This window comes from Oncorhynchus keta, chromosome 23 (assembly GCF_023373465.1).
Source record: "Oncorhynchus keta strain PuntledgeMale-10-30-2019 chromosome 23, Oket_V2, whole genome shotgun sequence".
Classification (NCBI taxonomy): Eukaryota; Metazoa; Chordata; class Actinopteri; order Salmoniformes; family Salmonidae; genus Oncorhynchus; species Oncorhynchus keta.
The window spans coordinates 32,020,254-32,038,688 of NC_068443.1; the positions used below are offsets into that span (position 1 = coordinate 32,020,254).

General features: G+C 41.9%; 1 protein-coding gene across 1 annotated transcript in view; it reads left to right on the forward strand.

Moving 5' to 3' along the window:
• The first annotated feature begins 1,372 nt into the window (after window positions 1-1,372).
• The window catches only part of LOC118402173 (neuropilin-1a), a 51,928-nt gene continuing 34,865 nt past the window's right edge, over window positions 1,373-18,435 (forward strand). The window contains exons 1-2 of the mRNA XM_052477038.1: window positions 1,373-2,073; window positions 2,755-2,935. Coding sequence (XP_052332998.1) covers window positions 2,004-2,073; window positions 2,755-2,935 — 251 coding nt within the window. The 5' untranslated portion in view covers window positions 1,373-2,003. The remainder of the gene's footprint in view (window positions 2,074-2,754; window positions 2,936-18,435) is intronic.

Here is an 18,435-nt window from a genome sequence, read left to right on the forward strand (position 1 = left end):
TTAAGTTTAGGCATGAACTCTGAATTGTTAAGGTAAGGGTTAATGTTTGGGGTAGGCTTAAAACCAAATAACTTTCTGTCATTGTATTTGAACCTCCAACCTTTGGAATCAGAAGCAGATGCTGACATCCGTCCACTATTTACTACGCCTTAGCAAAACCAAAACCTAGTTGAAGGTAACAGCGCTCATTGTTGCCCCTAGTGGCCAGTTTCCACGTCATATCCCAACGTCCTCAGACATGGATGGACGTCGAATACTGACTTGTATCATGGGTGACCTGGCTGCACACACACACACACACACACACACACACACACACACACACACACACACACACACACACACACACACACACACACACACACACACACACACACACACACACCGTGTGGTTCTGTCACATAAGACCTGTTACTATGACACAACTTAACTCGACACACTCAGTCCGGTGTGACTGGCAGTCAGAGGTAGAGCCCTTGACATCCTCTTCAGAAACTTACCAACCTCAACCCAGATGCACAGAGTCAATCGTTCCTACTTCCAAATGAGAGATTTGGGCTCCTATTCATAATGCATCTCAGAGTAGGAGTACTGATCTAGGATCCGTTTTCCCTTTGACATCCTAATGAACAAGATTGTATGGACAGGTGGGACTTGAGCTTGCACAGTTGCACCAGGTGGTGCTAGGGTTTAAGATGTATTCTTACAAAATGTGGATGTTACTTATCATACGGGAGCTAGCAATGGCGAGAGATTATGTGAAATGTGCTGCCTTTAGTCAAATATTTTGTCAATGCAGAATGTTTTTATTTGTGTGTGTGTGTGTGTGTTGATGATTGAGTTACTTTCTTTCTCACTCCCTTCAGCCTGATCTTTTAACAGACTGTTAGAATGTTGTGTGATCATTAGATAACAGTTGGCCAACACACTCTGCTTTAATAAGCAATAGGCTACAGAAAACTGTTACAGACATGGCAGCATTCTTAATGCGTTCTTAATTGGAACAGAAGACAGCTTTCCATATAGCAAAATATTCCTCTTAGAATTGAAGTGCCATTAAAACAATATATAATACTGTAATTGCATAAGAATATAGTAGCCTACTGCAGAAACAAGGATCTACCAAAAGCAAGGCATCAAGTGAAGTGCTTAAAGTGATTATTCCGCAAAACCCCTTATTCCATTGTTATAAGGGCCTATTGTTATACGGTCAACGCTTGTTGTTTTTTAAATTTGCGACAGGTAGCGTAAGATTAGTATATCTAAATGAATGGTTCAACTTTGAATTGTATATTATCTTCATTCCTTCCAATCCAGAACATCTCCCTCTGCTGTGCGCCAGCGGGAGGAGGGCGCACAGTGTCTTTCGCTCCTGCCCACTCTTCTCGTAGTCATCTGTCTGTGCCTGTGTGCGTCTTGGAGCTGGAATTTTGTGAGTGGAAAGGCCACTGTTACTTTCACAGTTGGCGTCAAGTCGAATGAGAGTGACCCTCTGACATTCTACTGTGTCGGTCAGACAGCGCGCATCGGAAAAGGGCCGAACCGTTACCGAACGAACGCAGTCAAAAGGAATAGGTATTGGGGATTTTAGACGGGGTAGTAGTGAGTGTATGAGATATTATTGAATCTTTTAAGTTTATTATTCCACTTTTGATATACAATTATCAGTTATCGATTGATAGGCTAACTGTTGGGGCACTTTAGGCGTCTGGATTTTCGGAATCAACAATTGTTTTCTGCGTTTGGATTATTATTATTTTTATTTTCCTGGGAAATGGCAAGTTCTTATTCTGCGAGAGAAACACGACTTTCCGAGGAAAGAGGAAACAGCAGCTGAATAGGCTACTAAAGGATGCTGGCAACCTGAAGCTGTCAGACACATTTATCCTACATTTCTGAGACATTTGTTGTTTTGCTTTGAGGACTATAAAACCGTGGAAATATCAAAGTTTATTTTTTATCTTTTTCTTTTTTTTTTACAGATTTGTGTATTTTACAGTCCAATGATGTATTGTGGATTTATACTGTTATTTTCAACCCAACTCATTGTTGTGGCTTCATTGATTCAAAGCGGTAAGTGTAGACTGTTGAAATATCATATTTTCTAACATTGTCCTTATTAAAAGCCTTAATTTGGACGATTTGAAATCACGACTCACCTGTTTTCGTCACGTCTACGGAGGTGCACATAGGCTACAGTACATGGGTTTGCAAGACGCATCTGAAGCCTAAGCTCTCTCGTCTAAATCAGTTGAAAGTCAACCTTTCCAAAACGGTAGAGTTGCTTGGTTATGTATTTATCTAAAGGTATCGTTCCCTCAACAGTAGGGAGACGGAATACATGATTTTTGTTCCAAGGTGTTCGTTCTCATGTATTGTTTATGGTGTCGGTAAATGGGCACTTGTGAGAGCATGTCTTCTTCATATGTGCTATGTTATTTACTATTCATGTAGTAAATAACATAAAAAAAGATACAAAAATGACACAAAGTTGCTTATTTCTGACTCATATCTCATGCTTCACTAGTTTTGAAACAAGTACACTGGTAAAATGTGTGTTTTTGCATCTTCTGTTAATAATTTCCACCGACGATTGGCAGAGCGTTATTACTCTTTTTTTCTGAATGATAAAATATATATATTTTTAAAGGGTCGCCTACAACATCATCTTGTTTTTTCCTGTTCATTCAAAAATCAGATGTCATTTCTCGCTCACGGAATTCGTTCTTAAATAATTATCTCTGTCTGTTTTAGTTGCAGATAAATGTGGAGATAACATTGAGATAACCAATGCAGATTATCTCACCTCGACTGGCTATCCGAACTCATACCCTCCATCACAGCAATGTATGTGGGTGATATCAGCCCCAGAACCGGGCCAGAAGATACTCATCAACTTTAACCCACATTTTGATCTGGAGGACCGAGAATGCAAGTACGTAAAGCGCTCTTTTTCTGGACGTAGTGTGTGACTCTGCCACCTATTGGTCAATATAAGAACGTTATATTCCAAGGACTCCTTCTGGGGCCGTAGGTATCAGAGTTAGAGTGCTGATTCCCCCCCACACCCCCATGTTTTTTATTAATTTAGGTCTACATTGCAAAACTGATCATAGATAAACACTCCTACTGTGAGATGCTTGATGCGGACATGGAAGAGGACTAGACTGGAGCACCAACCATTACCTACTTAAGGGTGTTGTCATTTGAGAGGAAATATAATTGGATCGATGTGTTTTGGTTTCATTATTTGATTTGCTCTGTAGTGCTGTCTACAATATTGTTGGGTCAAAGATCACTTATATTTTGCCTAGTCCCTGTCTTTAGCTGTGCTACCTAGTGCTGATCATTGATTATGTTTTGGGTCACACATACAGTATCTGACAGACACACACACACACACACACACACACACACACACAACAACAACACACATGCATTCGGCACCTTAGGATAAGTGTGCATTCTCACTAACGCCCATATGTTCACAATCTACCATAAATAACCCCATTGGTATAATGATCCCTTTGTCTGTGTAAATCACAGGCTCACTGACTGTCTTGCACATGGGGTCCTTGACTACTATTAGATCACATTTCACCACCAAAGGGACCTATAAAATGTGAGCACTCTTTAGGATTCTGGCAGATACTGGATAGTGTATAGCTTTCTCTAAGGAGAGGTGTTCTTGGGAACCATGTTGGGAATGCCTTCTGTTCCTTGCTACTGCATCCCTATAGGTTTTTAGAGAGCAACCAAGTCTGTGTTTTTGAATCTGATGATAGATTTACTGTAATATTCATTCTGACATACACTACAATACGGTGCCTTCGGAAAGTATTCAGACCCCTTGACTTGTTCCACATTTAGTTGGGTTACAGCCTCATCCTAAAATGGATTGAATTGTTGTTTCCCCTCATCAACCTACACACAATACCCAATAATAACAAAGCAATCAAGTTATTGAGACATTTTTGCTAATTTATTAAAGAGAAAGAAATCTAATGTCACATTTACATAAGTATTCATACCCTTTACTCAGTACTTTGTTAAAGCACCTTTGGCAGCAATTACAGCCTCAAGTCTTCTTGGGTATGATGCTACAAGCTTGGCACACCTGTATTTGGGGAGTTTCTCCCATTCTTCTCTGCAGATCCTCTCAAGCTCTATCAAGTTGGATGGGGAGCATTGCTGCACAGCTATTTTCAGGTCTCTCCAGAGATGTGCGATCCTTTTCAAGTCCGGGCTCTGGCTGGGCCACTCAATGACATTCAAAGAATTGTCCTGATGCTAATCCTGCGCTGTCTTGGCTGTCTGCTTAGGGTTGTTGTCCTGTTGGAAGGTGAACCTTCAACCCAGTCTGAGGTCCTGAGCGCTCTTGAGCAGGTTTTCATCAAGGATCTCTGTACTTTGCTCCGTTCATCTTTGCCTCGATCCTGACTAGCGGAAAAACACCCTCACAGCATGATGCTGCCACAACCATGCTTCACCGTAGGGATGGTGCCAGGTTTCCTCCAGACGTGACGCCTGGCATCCAGGCCATAGAGTTCAATTTTGGTTTCATTTCACCAGAGAATCTTGTTTTTCATGGTCTGAGAGTCTTTAGGTGAGTTTTGGCAAACTCCAAGCAGGCTGTCATGTGCATTTTACTGAGGAGTGGCATCCATCTACCATAAGGGCCTGATTGGTAGAGTGCTGCAGAGATGGTTGTCTTTCTGGAAGTTTCTCCCATCTCCACAGAGGAACTCAGAGCTCTGTCAGAGTGACCATCGGGTTCTTGGTCACCTCCCTGACCAAGGCCCTTCTCCCCCTTTTTCTCAGTTTGGCCAGGCGGCCAGCTCCAGCAAGAGTCTTGGTGGTTCCAAACTTCTTCCATTTTAGAATTATGGAGGCTACTGTGTTCTTTGGGACCTTCAATGCTGCAGACATTTTTTTGGTACCCTTCCCCAGATCTGTGCCTTGACACAATCCTGTCTCAGAGCTCTACGGACAATACCTTCGACCTCATGGCTTGGTTTTTTCCCTGACATGCACTGTCAACTGTGAGACCTTATATAGACAGGTGTGTGCCTTTCCAAAGCATGTCCAATCAATTGAAGTCACCACAGGTGCACTCCAATCAAGTTGCAGAAACATCTCAAGGATGATCAATGGAAACCGGATGAACCTGAGCTCAATTTCGCGTCTCATAGCAAAGGGTCTGATTACTTATTTCAATAAGATATTTTATTTTTTAGTTTTGCATAAATTTGCTCACATTTCTAAATACCTGTTTTCGCTTTGTCATTATGGGGTATTGTGTATAGATTGATGAGGATTTTGATTTAATTTAATCCATTTTAGAATAAGCCTGTAACGTAACAAAATATGTAAAAAGTCGAGGGGTCTGAATACTTTCTGAAGGCTCTGTATATAGTGTATCGGATCTATAAGGAGAGATGTAGTTCATTGGAACCATTGGAACACTGCCAGATTCTCCAGTAAATTAATCACTGTTGACATTGCGTCTCCGAGTTGTAACGCCAACCGAGCCGGTGTTTTTTACTTTGATGATAGGTTTACTGTAATATTTGTTGTGAGGATTTATTTTATAGCTCATAGTCACGGTTTGGTTAATGTGAATGTTGTTTTTGGCTATTAAACAAAAAAAAAATCAAATGAGGGGCCGTGGCAAAACCACAGATTCCTACGAGAAAACGTACCCCTTTTCCTTTCATCAACAACATCTGCGAACCAAACTCCAAAACGTGATATTTCAGTGTCACCTATAAAGAAATATGACTTGGAACGGTTAGGGTCGTTGTCCTACAGTGGGTGGCACTGACCCCGGCACACATGTCGGCGTGGGTTCGAATCCGGCCCACTGTTGACTCCACCTCCTCCTACCTTTCCTGTCTTCTCTCTACTGTCTTATCTGTTCAGTAAAAAACATAGAAAATACAAAAGGAGTGTGACTGCCTCACTGCCTCACTCCTTAATATGTATATACAAAAGTATGCGGACACACCTTCAAATTACTGTATTCGGCTATTTCAGACACACCCGTTGCTGACAGGTGTATAAAATCGAGCACACAGCCATGCAATCTCCACAGACAAACATTGGCAGTAGGTTGACCCATACTATGGACTTTCAACGTGGCACCATCGTAGGGTGCCACCTTTCCAACAAGTCCTGTTGTGTGCTGCTATTATGAAGTGCAACACTCACTACCAAGTTCCAAACTGCATCTGGAAGCAACATCAGCACAATAACTGTTCGTCGGGAGCTTCATGAAATGTGTTTCCATGGCCGAGCAGCTGCACACAAGCCTAAGATCACCATGCGCAATGCCAAGCGTTGGCTGGAGTGGTGTAAAGCCTGCCAACATTGGACTCTGGACCAGGGGAAACACATTCTCTGGAGTGATGAATCACCATCTGGCAGTCTCATGGTCCATACAGAAATGGTTTGTCGAGATTGGTGTGGAAGAACTTGACTGGCATGGACAGAGCCCTGACCTAAACCCCATCAAACACCTTTGCGATGAATTGGAGCGCCGACTGCGAGCCAGGCATATAATCGCCAATATCAGTGCCCAACCTCACTAATGCTCTTGTGGCTGAATGGAAGCAAGCCCCGCAGCAATGTTCCAACATCTACTGGAAAGCCTTCCCAGAAGAGGGGAGGCTGTTATAGCAGCAAAGAGGGAACCAACTCCATATTAACGCCCATGACTTCGGAATGAAATGTGCGACGAGCAGATGTCCACATCATTTTGGTCATGTAGTATATATATATGTACAGTACCAGTCAAAAGTTTAGACACACCTACTCATTCAAGGGTTTTTCTTTATTTTTACTATTTTCTACATTGTACAATAAAAGTGAAGACATCAAAACTATGAAATAACACATATGGAATCATGTAGTTTCCAAAAAAGTGTTAAACAAATCAAAATACACTACCGTTCAAAACTTTGGGGTCACTTAGAAATGTCCTTGTTTTTGAAAGAAAAGCTATTTTTTGGTCCATTAAAATAACATCAAATTGATCATAAATACAGTGTAGATATTGATAATGTTGTAAATGACTATTGTAGCTGGAAATGGCTGAAGAGGCGACTCCGGGATGCTGGCCTTCTAGGCAGAGTTGCAGAGACAAAGCCACATCTCAGACTGGCCAATAAAAATAAAATATTAAGATGGGCAAAAGAACACAGACACTGGAAAGAGGAACTCTGCCTAGAAGGCCAGCATCCCAGAGTCACCTCTTCACTTTTGACGTTAAGACTGGTGTTTTGCAGGTACTATTTAATGAAGCTGCCAGTTGAGGACTTGTGAGGCATCTGTTTCTCAAACTAGATACTCTAATGTACTTGTCCTCTTGCTCAGTTAGGCACCGGGGCCTCCCACTCCTCTTTCTATTCTGGTTAGAGCCAGTTTGTGCTGCTCTGTGAAAGGAGTAGTACACAGCATTGTGCGAGATTTAAGAAAGTTTTTTGTTTCTGGACAATTTGAGCCTGTAATCGAACCCACAAATGCTGATGCTCCAGATACTCAACTAGTCTAAAGAAGGCCAGTTGTATTGCTTCTTTATTCAGCAAATCAGTTTTCAGCTGTGCTAACATAATTGCAAAAGGGTTTTCTAATTAAAATGATAAACTTGGATTAGCTAACACAACGTGCCATTGGAACACAGGAGTGATGGTTGCTGATAATGGGCCTCTGTACGCCTATGTAGATATTCCATAAAGAAGCTGCAGTTTCCAGCTACAATAGTCATTTACAACTTTAACAATGTGTACACTGTATTTCTGATCAATTTGATATTATTTTAATGGATGAAAAATTTGATTTTCTTTCAAAAACAAGGACATTTCTAAGTGACTCCAAACTTTTGAACAGTTGTTTTATATTTGAGATTCTTCAAAGTAGCCACCATTTGCCTTCATGATAGCATTGCACACTCTTGGCATTCTCTCGACCAGCTTCATGAGTTAGTCACCTTGAATGCATTTCAATTAACAGGTGTGCCTTGTTAAAAGTTAATTTGTGGAATTTCTTTCCTTCTTAATGCGTTTGAGCCAATCAGTTGTGTTGTGACAAGGTAGGGGTGGTATAAAGTAGATAGCCCTATTTGGTAAAAGACCAAGTCCATATTATGGCAAGAACAACTCAAATAAGCAAAGAGAAACGACAGTCCATCGTTACTTTAAGACATGACGGTCAGACAATGTGGAAAATGTCAAGAACTTTGAAAGTTTCTTTAAGTGCAGTTTCAAAAGTCATCAAGTGCTATGATGAAACTGGCTCTCACAAGGACCGCAACAGGAATGGAAGACCCAGAGTTACCTCTGCTGCAGAAGATAAGTTCATTAGATTTACCAGCCTCAGAAATTGCAGCTCAAAAAAATTCTTCACAGAGTTCAAGTAACAGACACATCTCAACAAATCAAATCAAATGTTATTTGTCACATGCGAATAAATACAACAGGTGTAGACTTTACAGTTAAATGCTTACTTACAAGCCCTAACCGGCAATGCAGTTTATCCACATGTGTGGTTCCCACCGTGAAGCATGGAGGAGGAGGTGTGATGGTGTGGGGGTGGTTTGCTGGTGATACTGTCTGTGATTTATTTAGCATTCAAGACACACTTAACCAGCATGGCTAACACAGCATTCTGCAGCAATACCCAATCCCATCTGGTTTGCGCTTAGAGGGACTATCATTTGTTTTTCAACAGGACAATGACGCAACACACCTCCAGACTCTGTAAGGGATATTTGACCAAGAAAGAGAGTGTTGGAGTGCTGCATCAAATGATTTCATCTGGTTGGTTTGGGATAAGTTGGACCGCAGAGTGAAGGAAAAGCATCCAACAAGTGTTCAGCATATGTGGGAACCATTCCAGGTGAAGCTGGTTGAAAGAATGCCAAGAGCGTGCAAATCTGTCAAGAAGGCAAAGAGTGGCTACTTTGAAGAATCACACTTTTTTGGTTACTACATGATTCCATATGTGTTATTTCATAGTTGTCATGTCTTCACTATTATTCTACAATGTAGAAAATAGTGAAAAAAAGAAAAACCCTTGAATGAGTAGGTGTTCTAAAACATTTCACCGGTAATGTACATAACTAAGGGGTCATCCATCGGAATCTACTGGAAAGGAGGCGGATGTCGTTCTACTTGCATGGCAGCCACAGTTTGACTTTCTTATGGCTCATCCTAATAGACATGTATTGTCCGAACTGAATTCCTCCCTTATCAGATAGAATGTCCGGTGCATGACTGCATCCCAAATGTCACCTCATTCCCTATTACACTACTTTTGACACCTCTGGTCAAAAGTATTACACAATATAGGGAATAGGGTGCCATTTGGGATGCAGACCACTAGGTGTCTGCCATCACTCCCCTATATTTTAATGAAATTACAGAGCCAAATAGAACATACATGTCCCTGTGCCATGGAACATGTCTGTAACTACCCAACCAAAGAATTTTAAACGTGATGGTTCTTTTTGCCTTCAAGCATTAGTCCAAAACATTCGTTTTTTTCCTTCGAACGAGAGGTCTATAATTATGTTTTCAGTGTGGTGCCCGAACAACAACCTCTCCCTCAACATCAGAAAGACCAAGGAGCTGATCGTGGACTACAGGAAATGGAGGGCCGAGCACGCCCCATTCACATCGAAGAGGCTGTAGTGGAGGGGGTTGAGAGCTTCAAGTTCCTCTTTGTCCACATCACTAAGGATCTATCATGGTCCAAATACACCAACACAGTCGTGAAGAAGGTACGACAAAACCTCTTCCCCCTTTAGGAGGCTGAAAAGATTTGGCATGTGCCCTCATATCCTCAAAACGTTATACAGCTGCACCATTGAGAGCGTCTTGACTGGCTGCATCACCGCTTGGTAAGGCAACTGCTTGGCATCTGACCATAAGGCGCTACAGATTGTAGTGCATATGGGCCAGTGTGTCACTGGCGCCGAGCTCAATGGCATGTCATCCAGGACCTCTATACCAGGTGGTGTCAGAGGGAGGTCATAAAAATGGTCAAAGACTCCAGACACCCAAGTCATAGACTGTTCTCTTTGCTACCGCACGGCAAGCAGTACCAGAGTGCCAAGTCTGGGAACAAAAGGCTCCTTTACAGCTTCTACCCCCCAAGCCATAAGACTGCTGAACAGTTCATCAAATCTCTACCCTGTCTATTTGCATCGACCCCCTTTTTTATTTTCACTGACCCTCTTGAACTGGCTCTCTTCACACTCACTGAACTCTACTCACACATACTACACCGACAGTCTAACACACACACACACACGCACACACGCACACACGCACACACGCACACTCACACACACACGCACACACACACACACGCGCATGCACACACACACACACACACAATCACGCTCTTTCACACTCTTTACATGCGCTGCTACTACTCTGTTTGTTATCTATCCTGATTGTCATAATCAAATACAATTTCATTGGTCACAAATACACATGGTTAGCAGATGTTAATGCGAGTGTAGCGAAATGTTTGTGCTTCTAGTTCCGACTATGTTTAGTCACATTTACCCCTACATACATGCACATTTTACCTCAATTAGCGCAACTATCTCGTACCCCTGCACATTGACTCGGTACCTGTAGTGAGGTGTGTACTGGTGGCAGAGAAGTCAGGTGCAGGAGAGTGAAAGCTGATTTACAACGGTTTAATATCCATAAACCACCGTCAACAGAACAATACAATAAATGGGTCAAACGAAATCCTGTAAATAACAGCATACCGTTGTACTACAAGAAACAATTACGGACAAGGACATCGGGGGGAACCGAGGGTTAATTACACAACATGGAATTGATGGAATTGGAACCAGGTGTGATGGAAGACAAGACAAAACCAATGGAAAATGAAAAGTGGTTCAACGATGGCTGGAAGGTCGGTGACTTCGACCGCTGAACGCCGCCCGAACAAGGAGAGGGACCAACTTCGGCAAAAGTCGTGACAGTACCGGTATTCCTTGTGTATAGTCTCGTTATTGTTATTTTATTGTGTGAGAGAGAGAGAGAGAGAGAGAGAGAGAGAGAGAGAGACAGACAGACAGACAGACAGACAGACAGACAGAGACAGACACAGACAGACAGACAGACAGACAGACAGACAGACAGACAGACAGACAGACAGACAGACAGACAGACAGACAGACAGACAGACAGACAGAGCGCTAAAATGGAAAGGTTAGAAAGGAGGTTTGCTGGGGAAATGCAGTTTTGAACTCTTCCCTTGAAATCACAGTTGAAACTGACACAATAACATTCATGGAGTGGTCAGATATCAAAATAACATCAATAAGGCTTTTGTGGAGATGCTCTGTGCCTTGAGTCGATATGCCAGCATGACTGTGGCCAATGTGGAGAAGCATCAAAGACAGAGTGTGTCCCGGTCAAAATGTTGCACTACATATGGAATAGGGTGCTATTTGGGATGTAATCCTAAATCTAACCAAAGACAGACTTATCTCACACTGACACTAAAATAGCAAGACCATTTTTTAAATTTGTTTCAACAGTTTCCTCGAGCGTGAGACCATGACACAGAGAGGAGAGGGAGAGAGAGAGAGCGATAGAGCGAAAGGTTAGGAAGGAGGTTTGAAACATACTCATAATCACAGACAGCACTTTGAATCGTTCTGAATCATACTCATAATCACAGACAGCACTTTGATTCATTCTGAATCACACTCATAATCACAGAGAGCACTTTGAATCGTTCTGAATCACACTCATAATCACAGAGAGCACTTTGAATCGTTCTGAATCATACTCATAATCACAGAGAGCACTTTGAATCGTTCTGAATCATACTCATAATCACAGAGAGCACTTTGAATCGTTCTGAATCATACTCATAATCACAGACAGTACTTTGAATCGTTATGAATCATACCCATAATGATTTACATTTACATTTTACATTTAAGTCATTTAGCAGACGCTTTAAGGAGAAATGCCACATCAGCATTTAGGTTTTACCTAGCGTGTCAACCTCCAGACACACCAATGTGTTTAGCTTCAATGTGTTCGTTTCAATGGAAGCAGAATGGCTCTTTCCAACTGCTTTCCTCAGCAGTGGAGGCAAAATCAGGAAAGGCCAGGTGTATTATTGGATCCAACATGGGTTGTTTGTGGTTTTGCTTCTAAGGAACTAAATTGGGTCATGAACTTCTACAACAATCTGTTTGTTTGTTCTTGGTTCCATAGGCATGTTCCTTTTATTTCACCACTTTGAAGTTGACAGGAATCTTAACAGATAAATGAACTGACAGACTGATGATATTAGAGCCTTGGAAGGTCAGTCTGCCCTCCCATCTTGCACGTAAATACCGTTGGTGGCTCCAAATTTACTCACAAGAGTATATCCTGTGTCATTTCGTGACATTGGCCTAGGATACATGTTTTAAAAACAACCATAACAGATCTCGTAAATCAAAGAGACAGTTTCCTGTACGCACAAATCCTAACTTAAGATCTTTGGCGCTTGAGATTGGAATTTTCACCCAAATCTCCCAATTACATCTATGGAAGATTAATGCGAACATCAGAGTTACGACTGATGTGCTTGTCTGAAGTTACTCTCTCGTGAACTTCAAGTCGTGTGTCTGAATCAAATCTTAATGCCAGGATGTAGGGTGATTACAGGACTAAAGGCTGCATGAGGCACACTTCATTTTCCCTTGTTGTCTGTAGTTGACGTAACCTTTGTGGTATGACAAATATAAAACAAAACCACAACTGCAGACCTGCAGACTCCCAACCAGCAGTGGTGCTGCTGTTGACCTTGCCAAAGACATTGTCTGAGTACCAAATGGCACCACTATGTAGGGACTATGTAAGGACTATGTAAGGACTATGTAGGGACTATGTAAGGACTATGTAGGGACTATGTAGGGACTATGTAAGGACTATGTAGGGACTATGTAAGGACTATGTAGGGACTATGTAAGGACTATGTAAGGACTATGTAGGGACTATGTAGGGACTATGTAAGGACTATGCAAGGACTATGTAGAGACTATGTAGGGACGAGGGTCTCCTGCTATGGAGAAATGGATACAACTCTAATTGAAGGATCCCCTCAGTGTGGTCAATTAATTTCCACTGCGCCACTATGGCTCTGTGGTCATTGTGGTCATCCAGATGAAAGACATGGGGTTAGTTAGATGGCTGGTGGTGGCTGTTCTAGAGCCACAGGCCAGTTAGCGTGATGACCGGTTGCACTATGACCTCTTGGACAGACCTCTGGATTTCTTATTTTCTGCCCTGAGGCTCTTGCGTCTCTGCCTTTCCTTAACTTTCCTTTCATCTCCTTTCCTCTCCTCTCCTATCCTTCCCGTTCCTCTCCTTTCATCTCATTTCCTCTCCTTTCCTCTCCTCTTCTTTCCTCTCCTTTCCTCTCCTTTCCTTTCCTCTCCTTTCCTTTCCATTCATTCCCTTCCCTTTCCTCTTCTTTCCTTTTCTTTCCTCTCCTTTCCTTTCCTTTCCATTCCTTCCCTTTCCTCTCCTTTCCTCTTCTTTCCTTTCCTTTCCTTTCCTCTCCTTTCCTTTCCTCTCCTCTACTTTCCTTTCCTTTAATTACCTCTCCTTTCCATTCCACTCCTTTCCTTTCCTTTCCTCCCCTTTCCTTTCCTCCCCTCTCCTTTCATTTCCTCTCCTTTCCTCTTCTTTCTTTTCCTTTCCTGTCCTCCTCTCTTTTTTCTTCTGACTTTTCTCACTCTACTGTATATGCTCACTGAACTCTGTACACTCATCGGTTTCTCATTTTTCTTCTCTACACACATTCTCTCTATCTCTCTCCCTCTCGCTCTCTCATTGTAGCTGAAGGTATAGAGTTGAAGTCAGATGTTTACATGCACTTAGGTTGGAGTCATTAAAACTAATTTTTCAACCACTCCACAAATGTATTGTTAACAAACTATAGTTTTGGCAAGTTGGTTAGGACATCTACTTTATGCTTGACACAAATCATTATTTCAATTGTTTACAGACAGATTATTTCACTTATAATTCACTGTATCACAATTCCAGTGGGTCAGAAGTTTAAATACACTAAGTTGACTGCGCCTTTAAACAGCTTGGAAAATTCCAGAAAATGATGTCATGGCTTTAGGAGCTTCTATTAGGCTAATTGACATAATTTGAGTCAATTAGAGGTGTACCTGTGGATGTATTTCAAGGCCTACCTTCAAACTCAGTGTCTCTTTGCTTGACATCATGGGAAAATCAAAAGAAATCAGCCAAGACCTCAGAAAAAGTTGTAGACCTCCACAAGTCTGGTTCATCCTTGGGAGCAATTTCCAAACACCTGAAGGTACCACGTTCATCTGTACAAACAATAGTACGCAAGTATAAACACCATGGGACCATGCAGCCGTCATACCGCTCAGGAAGGAGATGCATTCTGTCTCCTAGAGATGAACCTACTTTGCTGCGAAAAGTGCAAATCAATCCCAGAACAACAGCAAAGGACCATGTGAAGATGCTGGAGGAAACGGGTACAAAAGTATCTATATCCACAGTAAAACGAGTCCTATATCGACATAACCTGAAAGGCCGCTCAGCAAGGAAGAAGCCACTGCTCCAAAAACCGCCATAAATAAGCCAGACTACGGTTTGCAAATGCACATGGAGACAAAGATTGTACTTTTTGGAGAAATGTATGACCATCCTTATGTTTGGAGGAAAAAGGGGGAGGCTTGCTAGCCAAAGAACCCCATCCCAACCGTGAAGCACGGGGGTGGCAGCATTATGCTGTGGGGGTTCTTTGCACTTCACAAAATAGATGGCATCATGAGGCTGAAAAATTATGTGGATATATTGAAGCAACATCTCAAGCCATCAGTCAGGAAGTTAAAGCTTGGTCGCAAATGGGTCTTCCAAATGGACAATGATCCCAAGCATACTTCCAAAGTTGTGGCAAAATGGCTTGAGGACAACAAAGTCAAGGTATTGGAGTGGCCATCACAAAGCCCTGACCTCAAACCTATTGAAAATTTGTGGGCAGAACTGAAAAAGCGTGTGCGAGCAAGGAGGCCGACAAACCTGACTCAGTTACACCAGCTCTGTCAGGAGGAATAGGCCAAAATTCCCCCATCTTATTGTGGGAAGCTTGTGGAAGGCTACCCGAAACGTTTGACCCAAGGCCAATCTAATTGAGTGTATGTAAACGTCTGACCCACTGGGAATGTGATGAAAGAAATAAAACCTGAAATAAATTACTCTCTCTACTATTATTCTGACATTTCACATTCTTAAAATGAAGTGGTGATCCTAACTGACCTAAGACAGGGATTTTTTACTCGCACACGCTTTTCCAGGATTAAATGTCAGGAATTGTGAAAAACTAAGTTTAAATGTTTTTGGCTAAGGTGTATGTAAACTCCCGACTTCAACTGTATGTTTAACTCTGTACAACCCATGTCCTTCCTCTATTAGGGCAAAGTGCACTCCAATAATTTTTACCCCCTGCACAGTGGCACTGCCAGCCTGTTAACATCTTGGGACAATGATCTTTGCAGTTATTTGTGAACACTATTTGTGAACTTCACGACTGGGTTTCACTGAATAGCCACATCATTTGGAGTCAACATGACAGGAGGGAGTGAGTCCCAAATGGCACCCTATTCACTATATAGAAGCCCAATGGGCCCTGGTCAAAAGTAGTGCACTAAACAGGAAATAGGGTGCCATTTCAGATGCAAAAATAATGAACCATCCTGTGTATAAGTAAAGACTTCCTCCAGAGGACTTCTGTTTAAAGCAGAAAACATTCGCTTGATATATAAATAGGTATTAACTGTTCTATAATTCTGATTTTGAGCAATTGTGTTCCTTGTTATTTCTCAAGACTGTTGTCATGATTGTTTGGATGGGTTTTCCAACGCAAATGTAGTCACTCACATTGGCTTAAACCAGACGAAACACTGTCCTGTGTCCCAAATGGCACCTTATTCCCTTTGTAAGTGCATTACATTTGTGGGCTCTGGTTAAAATAAATGCACTATATAGGGTGCCATTTGAGACGGAACACTGTGTGTGTTCTGTTTACCCACACACAGACAATGGATGTAAAATGTGCTCTTCAGTCATCTTCAGTCTAAAGTGCATTTTAGTAATCAGAGCATTAGTGGTCCTTTGCCTCCCTACTGATCAGCGGGCTGCAGTGCTGCACAGCCAAATGAAAACACATGTCAGATTAAGGCCTAACGAGCAGATTAACGAGGAGAGAGTTTAGACAAAACTCAGATTCAGAGCAGTGCTGCACTGCGATCTTACAGCTGCTTTCCCTCCCTGGATTTACAGAACAGAAAGCACCCACTTCCAGATGTCTTCAGGACTTAGTAAACGCCTCGAGTCACAAGAACTGCGTACCAGACGTGGGTTGAAGTACTCTTTGAAATGATTTCAAATACTTAATCTGTGCTTGATTGACCTTGCCTGGTTTAAATAGACCAATAGAATAGTAGCACACCAAGCTCAGCTGTCACTCCAGGCAGGCTAGATCAAACATTCAAAATATTTTAAACGAATTCAAATAGTATTTGAACCCAGGACCTGCTGTCTACAGCATGTTTGTACAAAGCCTGTCCCCCTTGACAGTGAAAGTTCACTGTGAATAGTCATATTGTCCTATTAATATGTCGACTTTGAGATACCATGGTAACATGATGTGTATGCGTGTCTGTGCTAACAACAGTCATGAGACACTGAACATCAAACAGCCAAATACAGCAAAATGGTCTCGGAGCATTTCATTTTTTTTTTTTTTTGTAAATCCGAGACACTCCATTTAGTATGATATTAAGTTATGTTTTGTATGTTTTGTATTAATTTGTGGATGTCCATCATCCATTTAGTATGATAAATGAAAAATAAAAAGTTGTATGATATGTTAAGAATTTGCTAAATGTACAATATTTTATGAATTTGCTAAAATTAGAATATGCTACGATTTTGCAAAATATATGATATATTACGAATTCTAATTTGTAGTGGCTAACATTCGCTAGGCTAGGGGTTATTATTAGGGGAATAGGGTTAAGGTTAGGAGTTAAGTTAAAGCAGAAGGGTTAGCTAAAAGTAGTTGAAAAGTTGCTAATTAATTAAGCTAAAATGCTAAAGTTGTCCATTATGAGATTCAAACATGCAACCTTTGAGTTGCTAGATGTTCAGGTTATACACCCACCCATCCACCCTGACCAACCACCGACCATTCGTTTTTACCTTTAGTAACCTTCTGTCTTATGTAATCCTACCAAACATAATATATCATACTAATTGAGTGTCCCAGATTTAGCTTTACTATGTTATGTCTAATCTATGAGACAAAGCTGAAAATGGTGCAATAGTGCTTTTGACTCTGTTTAGATCATGTGATTCTAGCTTTAGGCGATTTCAGAGTGGACAAAAGGTCCATAGGAATGCAGGGAGACGTCTTGCTGCTTAGGTCAGGATCTCTAAGGGGTCAAAGGTGAGTCAGACGGTTGCCCAGTTAGTGTCCTCAGTTAAAGGGAGGATGGTCTATATCACTTCAGCATGGAAGAGGCTGCGTCTCAAATGGCACTCTATTCCCTATACAGTGCACTACATTTGACCAGGGCCCATATAGGGAATAGTGTGACAGATAGGAAGAAAGATAGGAAGTTATGGTTAGCCGCCCACCAACAGCAGGGACCCTGGCGGAGAATAACTCTCTATCACGAGTGGCATGGAGGAATGCAGTCTAAGGCACGCCTGTATCAGGCGTCACTACTATGCCTTGTATCTGCTCCTCACGCAACACAAGGCCCTCAGGCTGACCCTCAAGTCTGTCTGAACTCATAAAGCAGCATTGTTTATTAGGCGGGACCGGAGAGGACCAATGATATGCACTGAGTGTACAAAACATTAAGAACACCTTCCTGATACCCTTCCAAGCCAACCCGTCATATTATAGCCGCTAACTGCTACACACAGCATACATCGTTAATGTCACCATATTAGGTAACCTTGTCACCATCATAGCTAGTCAACATAGCTACTAGAAGTAAACCCACTACAATCATGCAGCACAGTGTACAGTCAGCAAGCAGTTTAGCAGTTACACCGTCGGGCCCCGGTCGCAATAAATTAATATAACCAAAAGCTTACCTTGACTTAGAACAGTTCCAGTGGATAGCCATAGCCAGCTAGCTAACATAGCACCCCTCTCTATTTCAGATCGGTGTTGGAGTAGGATAAACTAGCTAGGTGCATTCAGCTAGCTAACATAGCACCCCTCTCTATTTCAGATCGGTGTTGGAGTATGATAAACTAGCTAGGTGCATTCAGCTAGCTAACAAAGCACCCCTCTCTATTTCAGATCGGTGTTGGAGTAGGATAAACTAGCTAGGTGCATTCGCTA